A 16,062-nucleotide genomic window follows, 5' to 3' on the forward strand; every position below is an offset into this window, starting at 1 on the left:
AAATTGAGTGCCTCGGTGTGGGACCTAGAGTAACTGATTGGGTAAAAAATTGGTTGAATGGTAGGAGACAGAGGGTGGTGGTAAATGGAGCTTGCTCTGAAGAAAAGGAGGTCGTCAGTGGAGTACCGCAGGGATCGGTCCTAGGGCCGGCTCTTTTTAATGTCTCTGTGAGCGATATTGCGGAAGGGCTGTCTGGTAAGGTTTGTCTCTTTGCGGATGACACTAAACTCTGCAACAGGGTGGAAACCCTAGAGGGTGTGAATGACATGAGGAAGGACTTAGCGAAGCTAGAGGAATGGACCGATATTTGGCAACTAAGGTTTAATCCAAAAAAATGCAGGGTCATGCATTTGGGTCGCAAAAATCCGAGGGAACAGTACAGTATAGGGGGGTAAAGTGCTTCAGTGTGCAAAGGAAGAGCGGGACGGGGCTGATTGTGTCTGATGACCTTAAAGCTTTCAAACAGGTAGAAAAAGCGATGGCCAAAGCCAGAAGGATGCTTGGGTGCATAAAGAGAGGCATGGTCAGCAGGAAAAAGGAGGTGATAGTGCCGTTGTATAAGTCTCTGGTGAGGCCTCATTTGGAGTACTGCGTGCAGTTCTGGAGACCGCACCTACGGAAAGATATAAACAGGATGGAGTCGGTCCAGAGAGCAGCTATGAAATTAGTAAGCAGTCTTGAATGCAAAAATTATAGGGACAGGCTTATGAACCTCAACATGTATACCCTGGAAGAGAGGAGGGAGAGAGGAGACATGATAGAAACGTTTAACTATCTCAAGGGCATTTATGTACAGGAAGAGAGCCTTTTTCAAATGAAGGAGAGCTCTGGAATGAGGGGGCATATGACAAAGTTAAGAGGGAATAGGCTTAGGAGTAACCTAAGGAAGTATTATTTCACAGAAAGGGTGGTGGAGGCGTGGAATGGCCTCCCGGTGGAGGTGGTGGTCGAGGACTGTTCCAGAATTTAAAAAGGCATGGGATAAGCATGTGGGATCGCTTAGGAACAGGAAGAATTAGGGGTTACAGAGGATGGGCAGACTGGATGGGTCATTTCGCCTTTATCTGCCGTCATGTTTCTATGTTTCTATTATTAATCAAATCCAAATAAATAGTCATTCTGAGTATCTGAATATTTCAATGTGTTGCCTATTAAGGGGATTACTTTGTAATGATATAGCATTACCCTTATGAAGTCCAGTTGATCATCTGAAACAATCCTATAAAAATGCATGTGATTGTAGAGTTTAATAACCAAAACCTTGGAGGGAGGAACAAGAGGAAACTGATACACTCTAAGGATCTGAAAATTAATTTGGGGAGTCATAAGGCCAAAAGTTTGTCAGTTCTGTCCCACTGGTCCTGACTTTTCACTTCCGCATATGAACTGAGGAGCTAAAGAGGCTGCTGCCCTCTAGTGGCCCATTTTATACTCACTGAAATGCAAATGTTTCACGTCTTTAGACCGTCTGCAGTAAGAAATGAAACAGATTTTTCCCATATATCTTCTTGTGTTGCAGGAAACATACTGGGGTGGGGATGACTCAAGAAATTTTGGGAGTCAGCCCTGTGAACATTTCGGCCTATGCAAGATGGGAACGTTCAAAAAAACTTTTTTACTGGCTTTAGTGTTCACATGCAGGCCAGACTATAATTTTTGTATCCTATCTTTGAGCTCACTGCCACACTAGTCTCAAAGGTTAATTTTGTTCAAATAAGAGCACGTGACACTTTCACTCACAACACAAGCTGCCAAGTTGTGGGCAGGCATGTCATTGGAACGTCTTGCTTCTGACCTGCAGCTTTCGGATCAAATCTCCTGCAGTTTCTTCCTCCCTTTGACACTATGGCCCTGTTATCCCGAAAACTGCTCATTCCCCTGCTGGGACTTGTTCTGGCCGTTTATTTCTACTCAGGTGGTGATGAGTTCAAACCAGGTATGTTTTCCAAATGGCCACCTGAAAGGCAAAGAGTCTCGAAGGGGGTCGGCTGCAGAGTTGGGCCCTAAACAGAGGGGGCAGTCTTGAGTTCCTAGGAAACAGCTTCGCTTTGTGCCCCTGACCCAGATTAAAGCAGACACATTTTAATTTCAGTTTTCTTGGGGTGGATGTAGACATAGGTTAGCAAGGAAATATCTACCTTTGTTTATTTATTTACTAGGATTTATTCACCACCATTTTGAAGAAATTCACTCAAGGCAGTGTGTGTACCGCAACATAGGCAACAGACAATTACAGCAGTAAAAATATTCAGATAACAATACACATTATGGCATAGAATGCTACTTAAGGACAAAGAGGAAGCAATTGAAACAACAGCTAAGGACAGTAATGTCAGGAAGTATTTTTTCACAGAGAGGGTGGTGGATATGTGGAATGTCCTCCCGTGGGAGATGGTGGAGATGAACACGGTAATGGAATTCAAACATGAGTGGGATAAACACAAAGGAATCCTGTTTTGGAGGAATGGATCCGCGGAATCTTAGCTGAGAGTAGGTGGCGACGCTAGTAATTGGGAAACAAAACTGGTGATGGGCAGACTTCTACGGTCTATGCCCTGATCATGACTGAATAGATAGGGATGGGCTGGAGTGTAAATTTTAGCTTCAGAACTTAGTACAAGAAGAGTGCTGGGCAGACTTCTATGGTCTGTGCCCTGAGAATGGCAAGGACAAATCAAACTCAGCTATATATATATAAAGTATCACATGCCATATAAAATGAGTTTACCTTGTTGGGCAGACTGGATGGACCGTACAGGTCTTTATCTGCCGCCATTTACTATGCTACTATATGTTACTACTAGACTTTGAGCCCGTAAAAACGGGCTATTATAGGAAGGGGGGGTTGAAAGGCCCGCCCCCACCGCCGAGTTCGCCGCTGCCCCTCCCCCTCCGAGTTCGCGCCCCCCCACCGAGCTGTCACCACCCACCTTCCACCCGGCCGGGCCCTTGCTCTGCTATTGAAACAGCGAGGGTCCGGGAACGCAGCACTGAGCTCTGCTGAGCTGCCGACGTCGGCCTTCGTTCTTCTTCTCTGCCTGTCCCGCCCTCGTGTGACGTAACGTCGTCGAGGGCGGGACAGAGGCAGAGAAGAAGAAGGAAGGGCGATGTCGGCAGCTCAGCAGAGCTCAGTGCTGCGTTCCCGGACCCTCGCTGTTTCAATAGTGGAGCGAGGGCCCGACCGGGTAAAAGGTGGGTGGCGGCGGCGACTCGGGTGGGGGGAGCGTTAGACGGCGGTGTCCCTCCCTCAGCAATGCGCAGTACAGACGCTCTGTGTTCCGCCCCCCGTCATCACGTATTGACGTGGGGGCGGGGCAGAGGTCTCTACTGCGCATTTGCGAGTGAGTACGGTCACTCGCCGTTTATATGTTTGATGTTACTCTTTGGGGTTCTACATGGAATGTTGCTACTAATTGGGATTCTGGAATCTTGTAACTCTTTAGGATTCCAGAATCTTCAGAACTTTTAGTACAAGAAGAGCGCTGGGCAGACTTCTACGGTTTGTGCCCTGAGAATGGCAAGGACAAATCAAACTCGGGTATAAAGTATCACATACCATGTAAAATGAGTTTATCTTGTTGGGCAGACTGGATGGACCGTACAGGTCTTTAGCTGCCGTCATTTACTATTCTACTATGTTACTATGAGATGACCAAGCAGGGCCGTGCCTAGGGTCTCCGGCGCCCCCCCCCCCCCCCGAAAACGATCGCTACACTACCCGCCCTCTTCTCCCCAGATCCTTTTATTTGTTTAAATTTACCTCTCCAGAGCGTGGCAGCGTAGCGTTAGTGAGGAGGCGGCGCTCCCCCGCCCCGACGTGTCTTCTTCCCTTCACTCAGTGTCCCGCCTTCTTTTTGTTGGATTATTTGTAGTAAATAATTAGCAGATTTTAGTACACACAGCTTCAGCTTTAGAAATGTTAATTTCTTTCTTCATCTCTCTCTCATTCACCCCAGAATAATTCGCTGCTGAGTCACTTTAAAGTTGAAGTAACAAAACATCTGTTTACTCACAGTTTGTAGTTAGATTATAATCAGACAGGCTTATATATACATATTACTATACATTTGTATTATCAGCTCCTTCCATGTGCTTAGATGGTAATGGATGCTCACACCACCATAGATCCTCTCAGGTTAGGAGAGATCATGAGCTCCATGTGCTCCATGTGCTGCATCTGCTGCATCTAACCCCCACAGGAAGTTGCATAGCTGTGTGACCTCTCTAAGTAATTCACATCAGAGGTCACAGAGTAATCACAGAGAAATAATAGGTGACAGGCAATGCATGTAAAATACAATTACATTCCAACAAACCCCTTCTCATGCATAACTGTCATGCAATTATTTATTCATACAAAGTCCAAGCTTTATACGCAGATTCACAAAATGTTCTCTGGGTAACGGTTTGGTCATGATGTCAGCTGTCATCTCACTGGTGTGACAATAGTGTAGACTGATGACCCCTTCTTTCGCCAACTCTCGCACGTTGTGGTATTTCGTTGCGATGTGCTTGGTGCGTGACTGAACCTTGTCATTCTGTGACAGTCGGATGCAGCTCTGATTATCTTCCATTATCTGGATTGGTCTCTTTTCAGCTATTCCGAAATCCAGCAAAAGTTTTTCAATCCACATCAGTTCTCTGCACGCTTCCGATACGGCCACATATTCAGCTTCTGTAGAAGACAAACTCACAATACTTTGTTTATGACTGGCCCATGAAATTTGTACATTTCCATACATAAACACATATCCACTTGTGGATTTATAATCAGAATGATCCCCTGCCCAATCTGAATCACAGTAACATATTAGTTTTGGATTACTATTGGCTGAAATCTTTAATTTACAATCAATGGTACCTTTTAAATACCTTACCATCCTTTTAACTGCAGTCCAATCTGATTTGGTAGGTGAGCTGACCCTTCTGCTCAAAATTCCTACTGCATTTGCTATATCAGCCCTGTATGTGGTAGCTAGATATAAAAGCTTACCTATGGCTGATCTATATTGGATGTTATCTGGTAAAGGTTCTCTTACTGTTTCATCCTTCAGAAAATCAGTGATCATGGGAGTGCTTACAACTTGGGCATCTTGCATACCTAAACTTTCAATAAGCTCATTTATTTTCTGCTTCTGGCTTAGAAGATAAGAACCATCATTTTGTTTCTCAATTTCTATACCAAGATAGTATGACACATTACCAAGTTCTTTTATCTCAACATTGAGGTTTAAACACTTTACAATGTCCTTGTACTCTTGCTCACTTTTGCTTGCAATGAGCAGATCATCAACAAAAGCTAAAATGTATGCATATTGTCCATTTCTGCACCTAGTGTACAAGCATTTATCTGCTTCACCTTGCTTAAATCCTAAATTTGTCAATATTTCATGCAATTTTTCATTCCAACATTTTGCACTTTGCTTTAATCCATAAAGACCTTTGTTTAATTTACACACTAGCTGTCTTTGTTTTGTATTTATGAAACCTGTTGGCTGTTCCATGTACAAGTCTTCAGTTATATCTCCGTGAAGGAAAGGGTATGATACATACCTGTAGCAGTTGTTCTCCGAGGACAGCAGGCTGATTGTTCTCACGACTGGGTTGACGTCCGCGGCAGCCCCCACCAACCGGAAAAAGCTTCGCGGGACGGTCGGCACGCAGGGCACGCCCACCGCGCATGCGCGGCCGTCTTCCCGCCCGTGCGCGACCGCTCCCGCCAGTTGAATGACAAGCAATAAAGTATAAACACAACTCCAAAGGGGAGGAGGGAGGGTAGGTGAGAACAATCAGCCTGCTGTCCTCGGAGAACAACTGCTACAGGTATGTATCATACCCTTTCTCCGAGGACAAGCAGGCTGCTTGTTCTCACGACTGGGGTATCCCTAGCTCTCAGGCTCACTCAAAACAAGAACCCAGGTCAATGGAACCTCGCAACGGCGAGGAAACAACAGAAATTGACCTACGAAGAACAACTAACTGAGAGTGCAGCCTGACCAGAATAAATTCGGGTCCTGGAGGGTGGAGTTGGATTACACCCCAAACAGATTCTGCAGCACCGACTGCCCGAACCGACTATCGCGTCGGGTATCCTGCTGGAGGCAGTAATGAGATGTGAATGTGTGGACAGATGACCACGTCGCAGCCTTGCAGATCTCTTCAATAGTGGCTGACTTCAAGTGGGCCACCGACGCTGCCATGGCTCTGACACTATGAGCCGTGACATGACCCTCAAGAGTCAGCCCAGCCTGGGCGTAAGTGAAGGAAATGCAATCTGCTAGCCAATTAGAGATGGTGCGTTTCCCGACAGCGACCCCTAGCCTGTTAGGGTCGAAAGAAATAAACAATTGGGCGGACTGTCTGTTGGGCTGTGTCCGCTCCAAGTAGAAGGCCAATGCTCTCTTGCAGTCCAATGTGTGCAACTGACGTTCAGCAGGGCGGGTATGCGGCCTGGGGAAGAATGTTGGCAAGACAATTGACTGGTTAAGATGGAACTCCGACACCACCTTCGGCAGGAACTTTGGGTGAGTGCGGAGCACTACTCTGTTGTGATGAAATTTAGTATATGGAGCATGAGCTACTAGGGCTTGAAGCTCACTGACCCTACGAGCTGAAGTAACTGCCACCAAGAAAATGACCTTCCAGGTCAAGTACTTCAGATGGCAGGTATTCAGTGGCTCAAAAGGAGGTTTCATCAGCTGGGTGAGGACGACGTTGAGATCCCATGACACAGTAGGAGGCTTGATAGGGGGCTTTGACAAAAGCAAGCCTCTCATGAATCGAACGACTAAAGGCTCTCCAGAGATGGCTTTACCTTCCACACGATAATGGTAAGCACTAATCGCACTAAGGTGATTCCTTACTGAGTTGGTCTTGAGGCCAGACTCTGATAAGTGCAGAAGGTATTCAAGCAGGTTCTGTGCAGGGCAAGAACGAGGTTCTAGGGCCATGCTCTCACACCACACGACAAACCTCCTCCACTTGAAAAAGTAACTCTTTTTAGTGGAATCCTTCCTAGAGGCAAGCAAGACCCGGGAGACACCCTCAGACAGACCCAACGCAGTGAAGTCTACGCCCTCAACATCCAGGCCGTGAGAGCCAGAGACTGAAGGTTGGGGTGCAGCAACGCTCCGTCGTTCTGCGAAATGAGAGTCGGAAAACACTCCAATCTCCACGGTTCTTCGGAGGACAACTCCAGAAGAAGAGGGAACCAGATCTGACGGGGCCAAAAGGGCGCTATCAGAATCATGGTGCCGCGGTCTTGCTTGAGCTTCAGTAAGGTCTTCCCCACCAAAGGTATGGGAGGATAAGCATACAGGAGGCCGGTCCCCCAATGGAGGAGAAAGGCATCCGACGCTAGCCTGCCGTGTGCCTGAAGTCTGGAACAGAACAGAGGCAGCTTGTGGTTGGTCTGAGAGGCGAAAAGGTCCACCGAGGGGGTGCCCCACGCTCGGAAGATCTTGCGTACCACTCTGGCATGGAGCGACCACTCGTGCGGTTGCATGACTCTGCTCAGTCTGTCGGCCAGACTGTTGTTTACGCCTGCCAGGTATGTGGCTTGGAGGAGCATGCCGAACCGACACGCCCAACGCCACATCCCGACGGCCTCCTGGCACAGGGGGCGAGATCCGGTGCCCCCCTGCTTGTTGACGTAATACATTGCAACCTGATTGTCTGTCCGAATTTGGATAATTTGACAGGACAGCCGATCTCTGAAAGCCTTCAGTGCGTTCCAGATCGCTCGGAGCTCCAGGAGGTTGATCTGCAGATCCTTTTCCTGGAGGGACCACAGACCCTGAGTGTGGAGCCCATCGACATGGGCTCCCCACCCCAGGCGAGATGCATCCGTCGTCAGCACTTTCGTGGGCTGCGGAATTTGGAATGGACGTCCCAGGGTCAAATTGGTCCGGATGGTCCACCAGAGCAGTGAAGTGCGACAACTGGTGGAGAGGCGGATGACATCTTCTAGATTCCCGGTGGCTTGGAACCACTGGGAAGCTAGGGTCCATTGAGCAGATCTCATGTGAAGACGAGCCATGGGAGTCACATGAACTGTGGAGGCCATATGACCCAGAAGTCTCAACATCTGCCGAGCTGTGATCTGCTGAGACGCTCTGGTCTGCGAAGCCAGGGCCAAGAGATTGGTGGCCCTCGCTTCGGGAAGGTAGGCCTGAGCTGTCTGGGAATTCAGCAGCGCTCCTATGAATTCCAGAGATTGAGTTGGCTGGAGATGGGACTTTGGGTAATTTATCACAAACCCCAGCAGCTCCAGAAGTTGAATAGTGCACTGCATGGACCGGAGGGCTCCTGCCTCCGAGGTGTTCTTGACCAGCCAATCGTCGAGATATGGGAACACGTGCACTCCCAGCTTGCGTAGGTAGGCCGCTACCACCACGAGGCACTTTGTAAACACTCGTGGGGCAGAGGCGAGCCCAAAGGGCAGCACACAATACTGAAAGTGCCGTGCGCCCAGGCGGAATCTGAGATACTGTCTGTGAGCTGGCAGTATCGGGATGTGAGTGTATGCGTCCTTTAAATCCAGGGAACATAGCCAATCGTTTTTCTGAATCATTGGCAGAAGGGTGCCCAAGGAAAGCATCCTGAACTTTTCTTTGACCAGGAATTTGTTCAGGCCTCTCAGGTCTAGGATGGGACGCATCCCCCCTGTTTTCTTTTCCACAAGGAAGTACCTGGAATAGAATCCCTGCCCTTCCTGCCCGGGTGGTACGGGCTCGACCGCATTGGCGCTGAGAAGGGCGGAGAGTTCCTCTGCAAGTACCTGCTTGTGATGGGAGCTGAAAGACTGAGCTCCTGGAGGACAATTTGGAGGCAGGGAGGCCAAATTCAGGGCGTATCCGCACCGCACTATTTGGAGAACCCACTGGTCGGAGGTTATGAGAGGCCACCTTTGGCGAAAAAATTTTAACCTCCCTCCGACCGGCAGATCGTCCGGTACGGACACTTGTAGGGCGGCTATGTTCCCGTGGATCCAGTCAAAAGCCCGTCCCCGGCTTTTGCTGTGGAGGCGCAGGGGGCTGCTTAGGCGCACGCTGTTGACGAGAACGAGCGCGCTGGGGCTGTCCCTGTGCCTGACGAGGCCTTCGGGCCGGCTGGTTGTACCTACGCTTTGCAAAAGAATAGGGTGCAGCCTGCCGTGCCCGGGAAAAACGCCCACCCGTGGGGGCGGGTGCTGAAGGCGCCCGGTGGGAGAGCTTGTCGAGAGCGGTTTCCCGCTGATGCAGTTGGTCCACCATCTGCTCGACCTTCTCACCGAAAATGTTATCCCCCCGGCAAGGGACGTCAGCCAGTCTCTGCTGGGTGCGGTTGTCCAGGTCAGAGGCACGCAGCCATGAGAGCCTGCGCATCACTATACCTTGGGCCGCAGCACGAGATGCCACGTCACAGGTGTCAAAAATCCCCCTGGACAGGAACTTTCTGCACGCCTTCAGCTGCCTGACCACCTCCTGATAAGGCCTGGACTGCTCCGGCGGGAGCTTATCGACCAGGTCCGCCAGCTGTTGCACATTGGTCCGCATGTGGATGCTCATATAGAGCAGGTAAGATTGGATGCGGGTCACGAGCATGGAGGACTGGTAGGCCTTCCTCCCAAATGAGTCCAGAGTGCGAGACTCCCGCCCCGGGGGCGCCGAGGCGGTATCCCTCGAACTCCGTGCCCTCTTGAGAGCAGAATCCACGACCGCTGAGTCATGGGGCAACTGGGGCCGCATGAGCTCTGGGTCAGAGTGGATCCTGTACTGGGACTCTGCTTTCTTGGGAATGGTGGGATTAGTTAATGGTCGCACCCAGTTCCGGAGCAGCGTCTCCTTCAGGACATTGTGCAGCGGTACCGTGGAGGACTCTCTAGGTGGTGATGGATAGTCGAGGACCTCGAGCATCTCGGCCCTCGGCTCTTCCACAGAGACCACGGGAAAGGGAATGCTTATAGACATATCCCGCACAAAGGAGGCAAAGGAGAGACTCTCAGGAGGTGAGAGCTTCCTCTCCGGTGACGGCGTGGGGTCCGAGGGAAGGCCCCTAGACTCCTCTGAGGAGAAATATCTCGGGTCCTCCTCTTCCCCCCACGAGTCCTCATCCTCGGTATCGGACATTAGCTCATGTAGCTGAGTCCGGTACCGGGCCCGGCTCGACGTCGAGGCACCGAGGCCTCGGTGTCGTCGAGCGGTGGACTCCCGCGCCGGCGGGGACGGAGCTCCCTCCATCGACGTCGACGGGGACTCCACCTGCGTGGCTGTCGAGACCGGCACCGCAAGCGGCGGCGGGTGTCGACTGCCCCGGCGCCGGGCTAGAGCTCGCCGGCGCCACAGTCATCGGCGCCGAGGGCGCAAGCACCCCCGGCGCCGGCACAGCCTGGCGCATCAGCCCTTCCAGGAGCCCCGGAAGGATGGCTCTGAGGCACTCGTCCAGGCCCGCTGCCGAGAAAGGCGGTGGGGCCGGTAAGGGTGTCGGTGCCAGAAGCTGCTGGGGGCCAGGAGACGGCACCGAGGTGCCGGAACCCCGACGCGTCGGTACCTCCACCACCGACGGAGATCTCTCCTCTCTGTGATGACGCTTCGGCGTCGACTCCTCTTCAGGCACCGAGGGCTCCCGGTGACGGCGCTTCTTGTCCTTCTTCCGGTGCACGTCACCGGTGCCGGAGGGCATGGAGGAGGAGGAGGTCGATCCCCCTCGGTCTCGAGGTACCGGGTCCGACAGGGTTCGGTCCCGTGGCTCACGAGTTGAGGGAGTGACCGGGGCCGACTGCCCACGCGGTCTCTCTACCCCACTCTCGCCGGCGGACCGGCGGGCCGACGGGACCTGTTCTCCTGGGGTCGCTGCCATCGGTGCCGATGTCTCGGGCATCGATACCGGTACCGAAGAACCGGCCTTCGATACCGATGCCGTCGAGGTCGACGTCGAGGGGCCGGCGCAAGTTCCAAAAAGACGGTCCCGCAGAACTTGCCTCGCAACCTGAGTCCGTTTCCGGAGACCGAGACACAAAGCACACGACTTGAGATTGTGCTCCGGCCCGAGGCACTGGAGGCACCAAGCGTGGGTGTCGGTCTGCGAGATCGGCCGGCCGCAGCGACCACACTTTTTAAATCCACTCGGGACCTTCGAGGACATCGACGGAAAAATCGCGTCGGCGAAGTCAAAGTCGGCAATGGTGGCTAAAATCACACCACGAAAATTGAAACCGACCGAGCGGCCACTAGGCCGCAACGAGGCGTCCCCGCTAGAAAGCGAGGGAAAAAGGAGGAGCGCGTGCTCCACACGCGCAAAATTCTTTTTTTTTTTTTTTTTTTGGATAACAAAACGAAACGAAAGAAGAAGAGGCCGAAAAGGCCAAGAGCGACGACCCGCGTAAACGCGGTCGAAAATTCCGGCGGCTGAAACGAGAGAGTTGCAAAAACACGACTCTCTCAGTCGCGGAAAAAAAGTAACTGGCGGGAGCGGTCGCGCACGGGCGGGAAGACGGCCGCGCATGCGCGGTGGGCGTGCCCTGCGTGCCGACCGTCCCGCGAAGCTTTTTCCGGTTGGTGGGGGCTGCCGCGGACGTCAACCCAGTCGTGAGAACAAGCAGCCTGCTTGTCCTCGGAGAACGCTGTTTTCACATCAATGTGGTTGACTTGCATGCCTTTTGAGACTGCAATGCTCAGAAGTGTTCTGATTGTCGTGTGTTTCACTACAGGTGCAAACACTTCATCAAAATCTTCTCCATATTTTTGAAGATATCCCTTTGCCACTAATCTGGCTTTATACCTTTCCACTTTTCCTTGTGCATTCCTTTTTAACTTGAATACCCATTTGCATCCTATAGCTTTCTTGCCAGGAGGTAATTTTGTAAGAATCCAAGTATTATTTTTATCCAATGCATCAATTTCTTCCTGTGCAGCTTTATGCCATTCAGCAGCTTCTTCTGCTGGCATTTTCTCAATCTCATCCCATGTTAAGGGCTCTTGAGCTTCTGCTGACTTTGTTAGGTAAGACAGTCTTAGGGGTGGAACACCTTTGTTTTCCCTGGATGAGCGTCTGACAACAGGTTGGTCTGACCTTTCCGCATCCTCAAAATCTGAGAGTCCTTCTCCAATTGATTCCCCTTCTCCAACTGTACTGTCTTCTTCAATGATCCTTTCTGTGTCTGCTTCCTCTGCCTGTTCCTCGTTAGATACAGGTGAGTTGCTTTCAGACATCTGCCTTGGTATGGCATTTATATACACTGGCATGTCTATTATGGTTCTAGTTTCATATTCTGGATGATAAGGCTCATCTGGGATAATCCAGCCTTTATCAACCCTTTTGTTTTCATCAAATATGTAACATGTCTTATGCCAACAATGCCAGTTTTCAGATTCAAAATTCTATATCCTTTGTGTCCTGGAGTATAGCCAACTAAAATGCCCCTTTCTGTTGTGGAATCCAGCTTATGCCTTCTTTGTTTTGGTACATGAGCATATGCTGTACTTCCAAATGTTCTTATGTGTGACAGGTTTGGCTTCCTACCATGCCATGTCTCATGTGGTGTGCGCTCAGCGCCTTTAGTTTGCATTCTGTTTTGTAGGTACACTGCTGTGAGAATGGCTTCCCCCCATAGTCTTTTAGGGAGATTGCTATCTGACAGCATACATCTGGTCATTTCCACAAGTGACCTAAATTTTCTCTCTGCAACAGAATTTTGCTCTGGTGTATAAGCTACTGTTGTGATATGTTGAATGCCTTCTTGTTCTAGAAATGTGCGCATGCTTTGTGAAGTGAACTCACCACCATTGTCGGTCTGAAGAACCTTTGGTTTTCTTTCAAATTTATTGCTCACCATGGCTACGTATTTCTTCAGCATGTCTGTGACTTGACTTTTCTCTTTCAGCAAATAGGCCACACAATATCTAGAGAAATCATCCAAGAATATTAGCACAAATCTGTTATTTCCCAATGATGGGATATTAAACGGTCCACATAAGTCACTGTGTATTAAGTCCAGCACTTTATTACTCCTATTTCCTGTGTATGCAGGAAATGAGGGTCTTACACCTTTTGAGTAACACAGTCTATGCATTTCTCCATTTTACCAGCATCTGCACTTATCTGAATGCCAGTGGCCAGTTGCTTACTGTAAAGATCCTGGATCACCTTAGAATCACGATGTCCCAGGCGGCGGTGCCAGATTTCCAGACTACATTTACCATCATTCTTCCTTACTTGCGCCATATGTGAGGCTTCACCTGAAATGTTCAGCTTATAAACATCATTATGCATAAAAGCTTCAGCATACACTTCATCATTTTTAGAGATTGTGCACTTACTGTTTTCAAAATGAATCACAAATCCCTTCTTATCTAATGTAGATACACTAAGCATATTGCAAACTGCTTGGGGAATATACAAGACATCACTTACAGGAATTTCTTTAACTTCATTAGACACTTTGCATTTTAAGAATCCAATACCTTTTGCTTGGATCTTAGCAGTCCCTGCGTTTGCAGTTTTAAGAATACCTTCCTCTGGACACATTTCCTGAAAGAAATTCTTACAATTGGTTAAATGGCATGTGCTCCCCGAATCCAAAATCCAAGTACTTTCATTTGAATTATTATTTACCATAGTCAAAGATTTTTCTGCCATTAGAAAGCCCTTGTGTTTATCTTTGTCCTTCATACATTTCCTGGTTTGAAAATTCTTTAGTTCCATTGGCTTAGGTGAGCTAGAGGGAGTGTTTTGTGTTTCCTTACACCATTTAGATACATGTCCCTCCTTTCCACATGAGTAGCAAATCAGCTTGCCCTTGGGTGGAGTTTTCCCATAGCTCCGCCTTCCTCTGTTCTTTGCCAAGAAATTTGTTTCATTTCTCTCTGACTTGCTTTGAGAACACATCTCCTCAGAATCATTTATTATGCATTCCTGCCTTAGTTTTGATGTTGCCTGTTCAAAAGATTGCCCTTCAATTGCCTCATTTACAGACCTAAAAACATCAAACTTCTTTGATAGTGAGGTAAAAAGAAATGCTCTTTTCAATGCATCACACATGGGAATTCCAGAAAGTTCTAGCTTTTGAAATGAAGACATAAGATGCATAATGTGATCATTACATTCACTTTTATCCCTTAATTTGGTTTCATTCAACTCTGCTAACCAAATTGGTTGCTGCTTTGCATATGTAGTTGCATACATAGTTCTCAGTTTATATAAAATGTCCTTTGGTGTATCTTTTCCCTCCACTAATATGGCTTGTTTCTCTGAGAGAGCTTCCAAAAGCATGCACTTCACATAATAGTTTGCATTGTCCCATTCAGCCATATTTTCAGCTGTTCTGTCTTGGTCTAAGCATATATTTAATCCTTTTGCTCGAAGGAGACATATGAATCTTAGTTCCCACTGCTGATAATTAAATTCAGTTAATCTAGGCACCTTGAGAGAATAGAACAATGGTGAATTTCTTCCCTCAGCCATTTTCTTAGCCTTCTGTCTGCTGTGTGGGGAGAGAGAGAGACAGACTGAATCTTTCCTTTAAAACTTAAGAGAAAAATGTGGCCTTTTTTTCTGCCTGGTAATATTTCTCTTCTTTTTCAATTCCTGGCCCTGGGCCCATAACCCTTTTGTTGGATTATTTGTAGTAAATAATTAGCAGATTTTAGTACACACAGCTTCAGCTTTAGAAATGTTAATTTCTTTCTTCATCTCTCTCTCATTCACCTCTGAATAATTCACTGCTGAGTCACTTTAAAGTTGAAGTAACAAAACATCTGTTTACTCACAGTTTGTAGTTAGATTATAATCAGACAGGCTTATATTTACATATTACTATACATTTGTCTTATCAGCTCCTTCCATGTGCTTAGATGGTAATGGATGCTCACACCACCATAGATCCTCTCAGGTTAGGAGAGATCATGAGCTCCATGTGCTCCATGTGCTGCATCTGCTGCATCTGCTGTGTCTGACCCCCACAGGAAGTTGCATAGCTGTGACCTCTCTAAGTAATTCACATCAGAGGTCACAGAGTAATCACAGAGAAATAATAGGTGACAGGCAATGCATGTAAAATACAATTACATTCCAACACTTTTGACGTCATTTCTGACGTCAGAAGAAGGTGGAACTGAGCGAAGGGAAGAGACTGACACGTCGGGGCGGGGGAGCGCCGCCTCCTCACTAACGCTACGCTGCCACGCGCCACAGAGGTAAATTTAAACAAAAAAATAAAGGACAAGGATCTGGGGAGAAGAGGGCGAGGTAAGCATGGTGCGGCGGGCGCCCCCCAGAGGATGGCGCCCTCCTGCCATGCTTACCTCGCTTACTGTGTCGGCACGGCCCTGTGACCAAGGACCAGTCAGTCAAGGAGGAATGTTACTAGTACACTTGAGGTGCACTACTATTTAAGGGAAACAGCCTTATTTTTCTTTGTTCCCTAAGATTGGTATATTGTGGGCTCCTGAGACAGTCATTGTCGCTGAAACACGGTCTGTATCGAGCCCCCACTATGGTTATGCTCTTTCCTCGTATGTTTTTATGTAAATTTGTTTCTTAAAGTTTTTAATCGACTTCTTTGGTCACACCTTGCCCTTGGTCGTCTCTACTGTCCGTTTGCTATAGAATGCTACTAACACAATGTCAATATAATACACATTAAAACGTGTTAATAGGAGAGAAGACAGTGTAACAGAAAATAAGGGAAATAACTTAAAATTGCACATAGCGTCAGAAAAGGTGCAGGAAATGATGTCAGCTAGGGTAAGAAAGGATAAACAAGTCCTGCTACAGTATGTACAAGCTGGCGTTAGTCCTTGTGTGTCTGACTAACTGGTCTATTAAAGGTTTGGGAGTAGAGCCCGGCTTTCATCTATCTTCGCAGACATATCGGAAATGGAAAATTCCTAGCCAGAGTATTTTCATTTCTAAAATAATCAGTATTCATGTAAGTTAATCATAAACTGAAGTTGGAAATAAGTTTCACAGTATGAAATTTTTAACCATTATAAAAAAAGTACCAAAATGGCTGTTTATCCCATGACATCTTAACTCTTCCTCTCCCTCTCTAATTTCCCCCAACTGTATTTACCATACATGTAC

General features: G+C 48.3%; 1 protein-coding gene across 1 annotated transcript in view; it reads left to right on the top strand.

Moving 5' to 3' along the window:
- The first annotated feature begins 1,747 nt into the window (after positions 1-1,747).
- LOC115481513 (corticosteroid 11-beta-dehydrogenase isozyme 1-like) overlaps positions 1,748-16,062 on the top strand; it is a 34,277-nt gene continuing 19,962 nt past the window's right edge. Inside the window, exon 1 of the mRNA XM_030220708.1 lies at positions 1,748-1,936. Within this exon, the coding sequence (XP_030076568.1) occupies positions 1,846-1,936 (91 nt within the window). The 5' untranslated portion in view covers positions 1,748-1,845. The remainder of the gene's footprint in view (positions 1,937-16,062) is intronic.

Source organism: Microcaecilia unicolor, chromosome 12 (genome assembly GCF_901765095.1).
Source record: "Microcaecilia unicolor chromosome 12, aMicUni1.1, whole genome shotgun sequence".
NCBI classification, from domain to species: domain Eukaryota; kingdom Metazoa; phylum Chordata; class Amphibia; order Gymnophiona; family Siphonopidae; genus Microcaecilia; species Microcaecilia unicolor.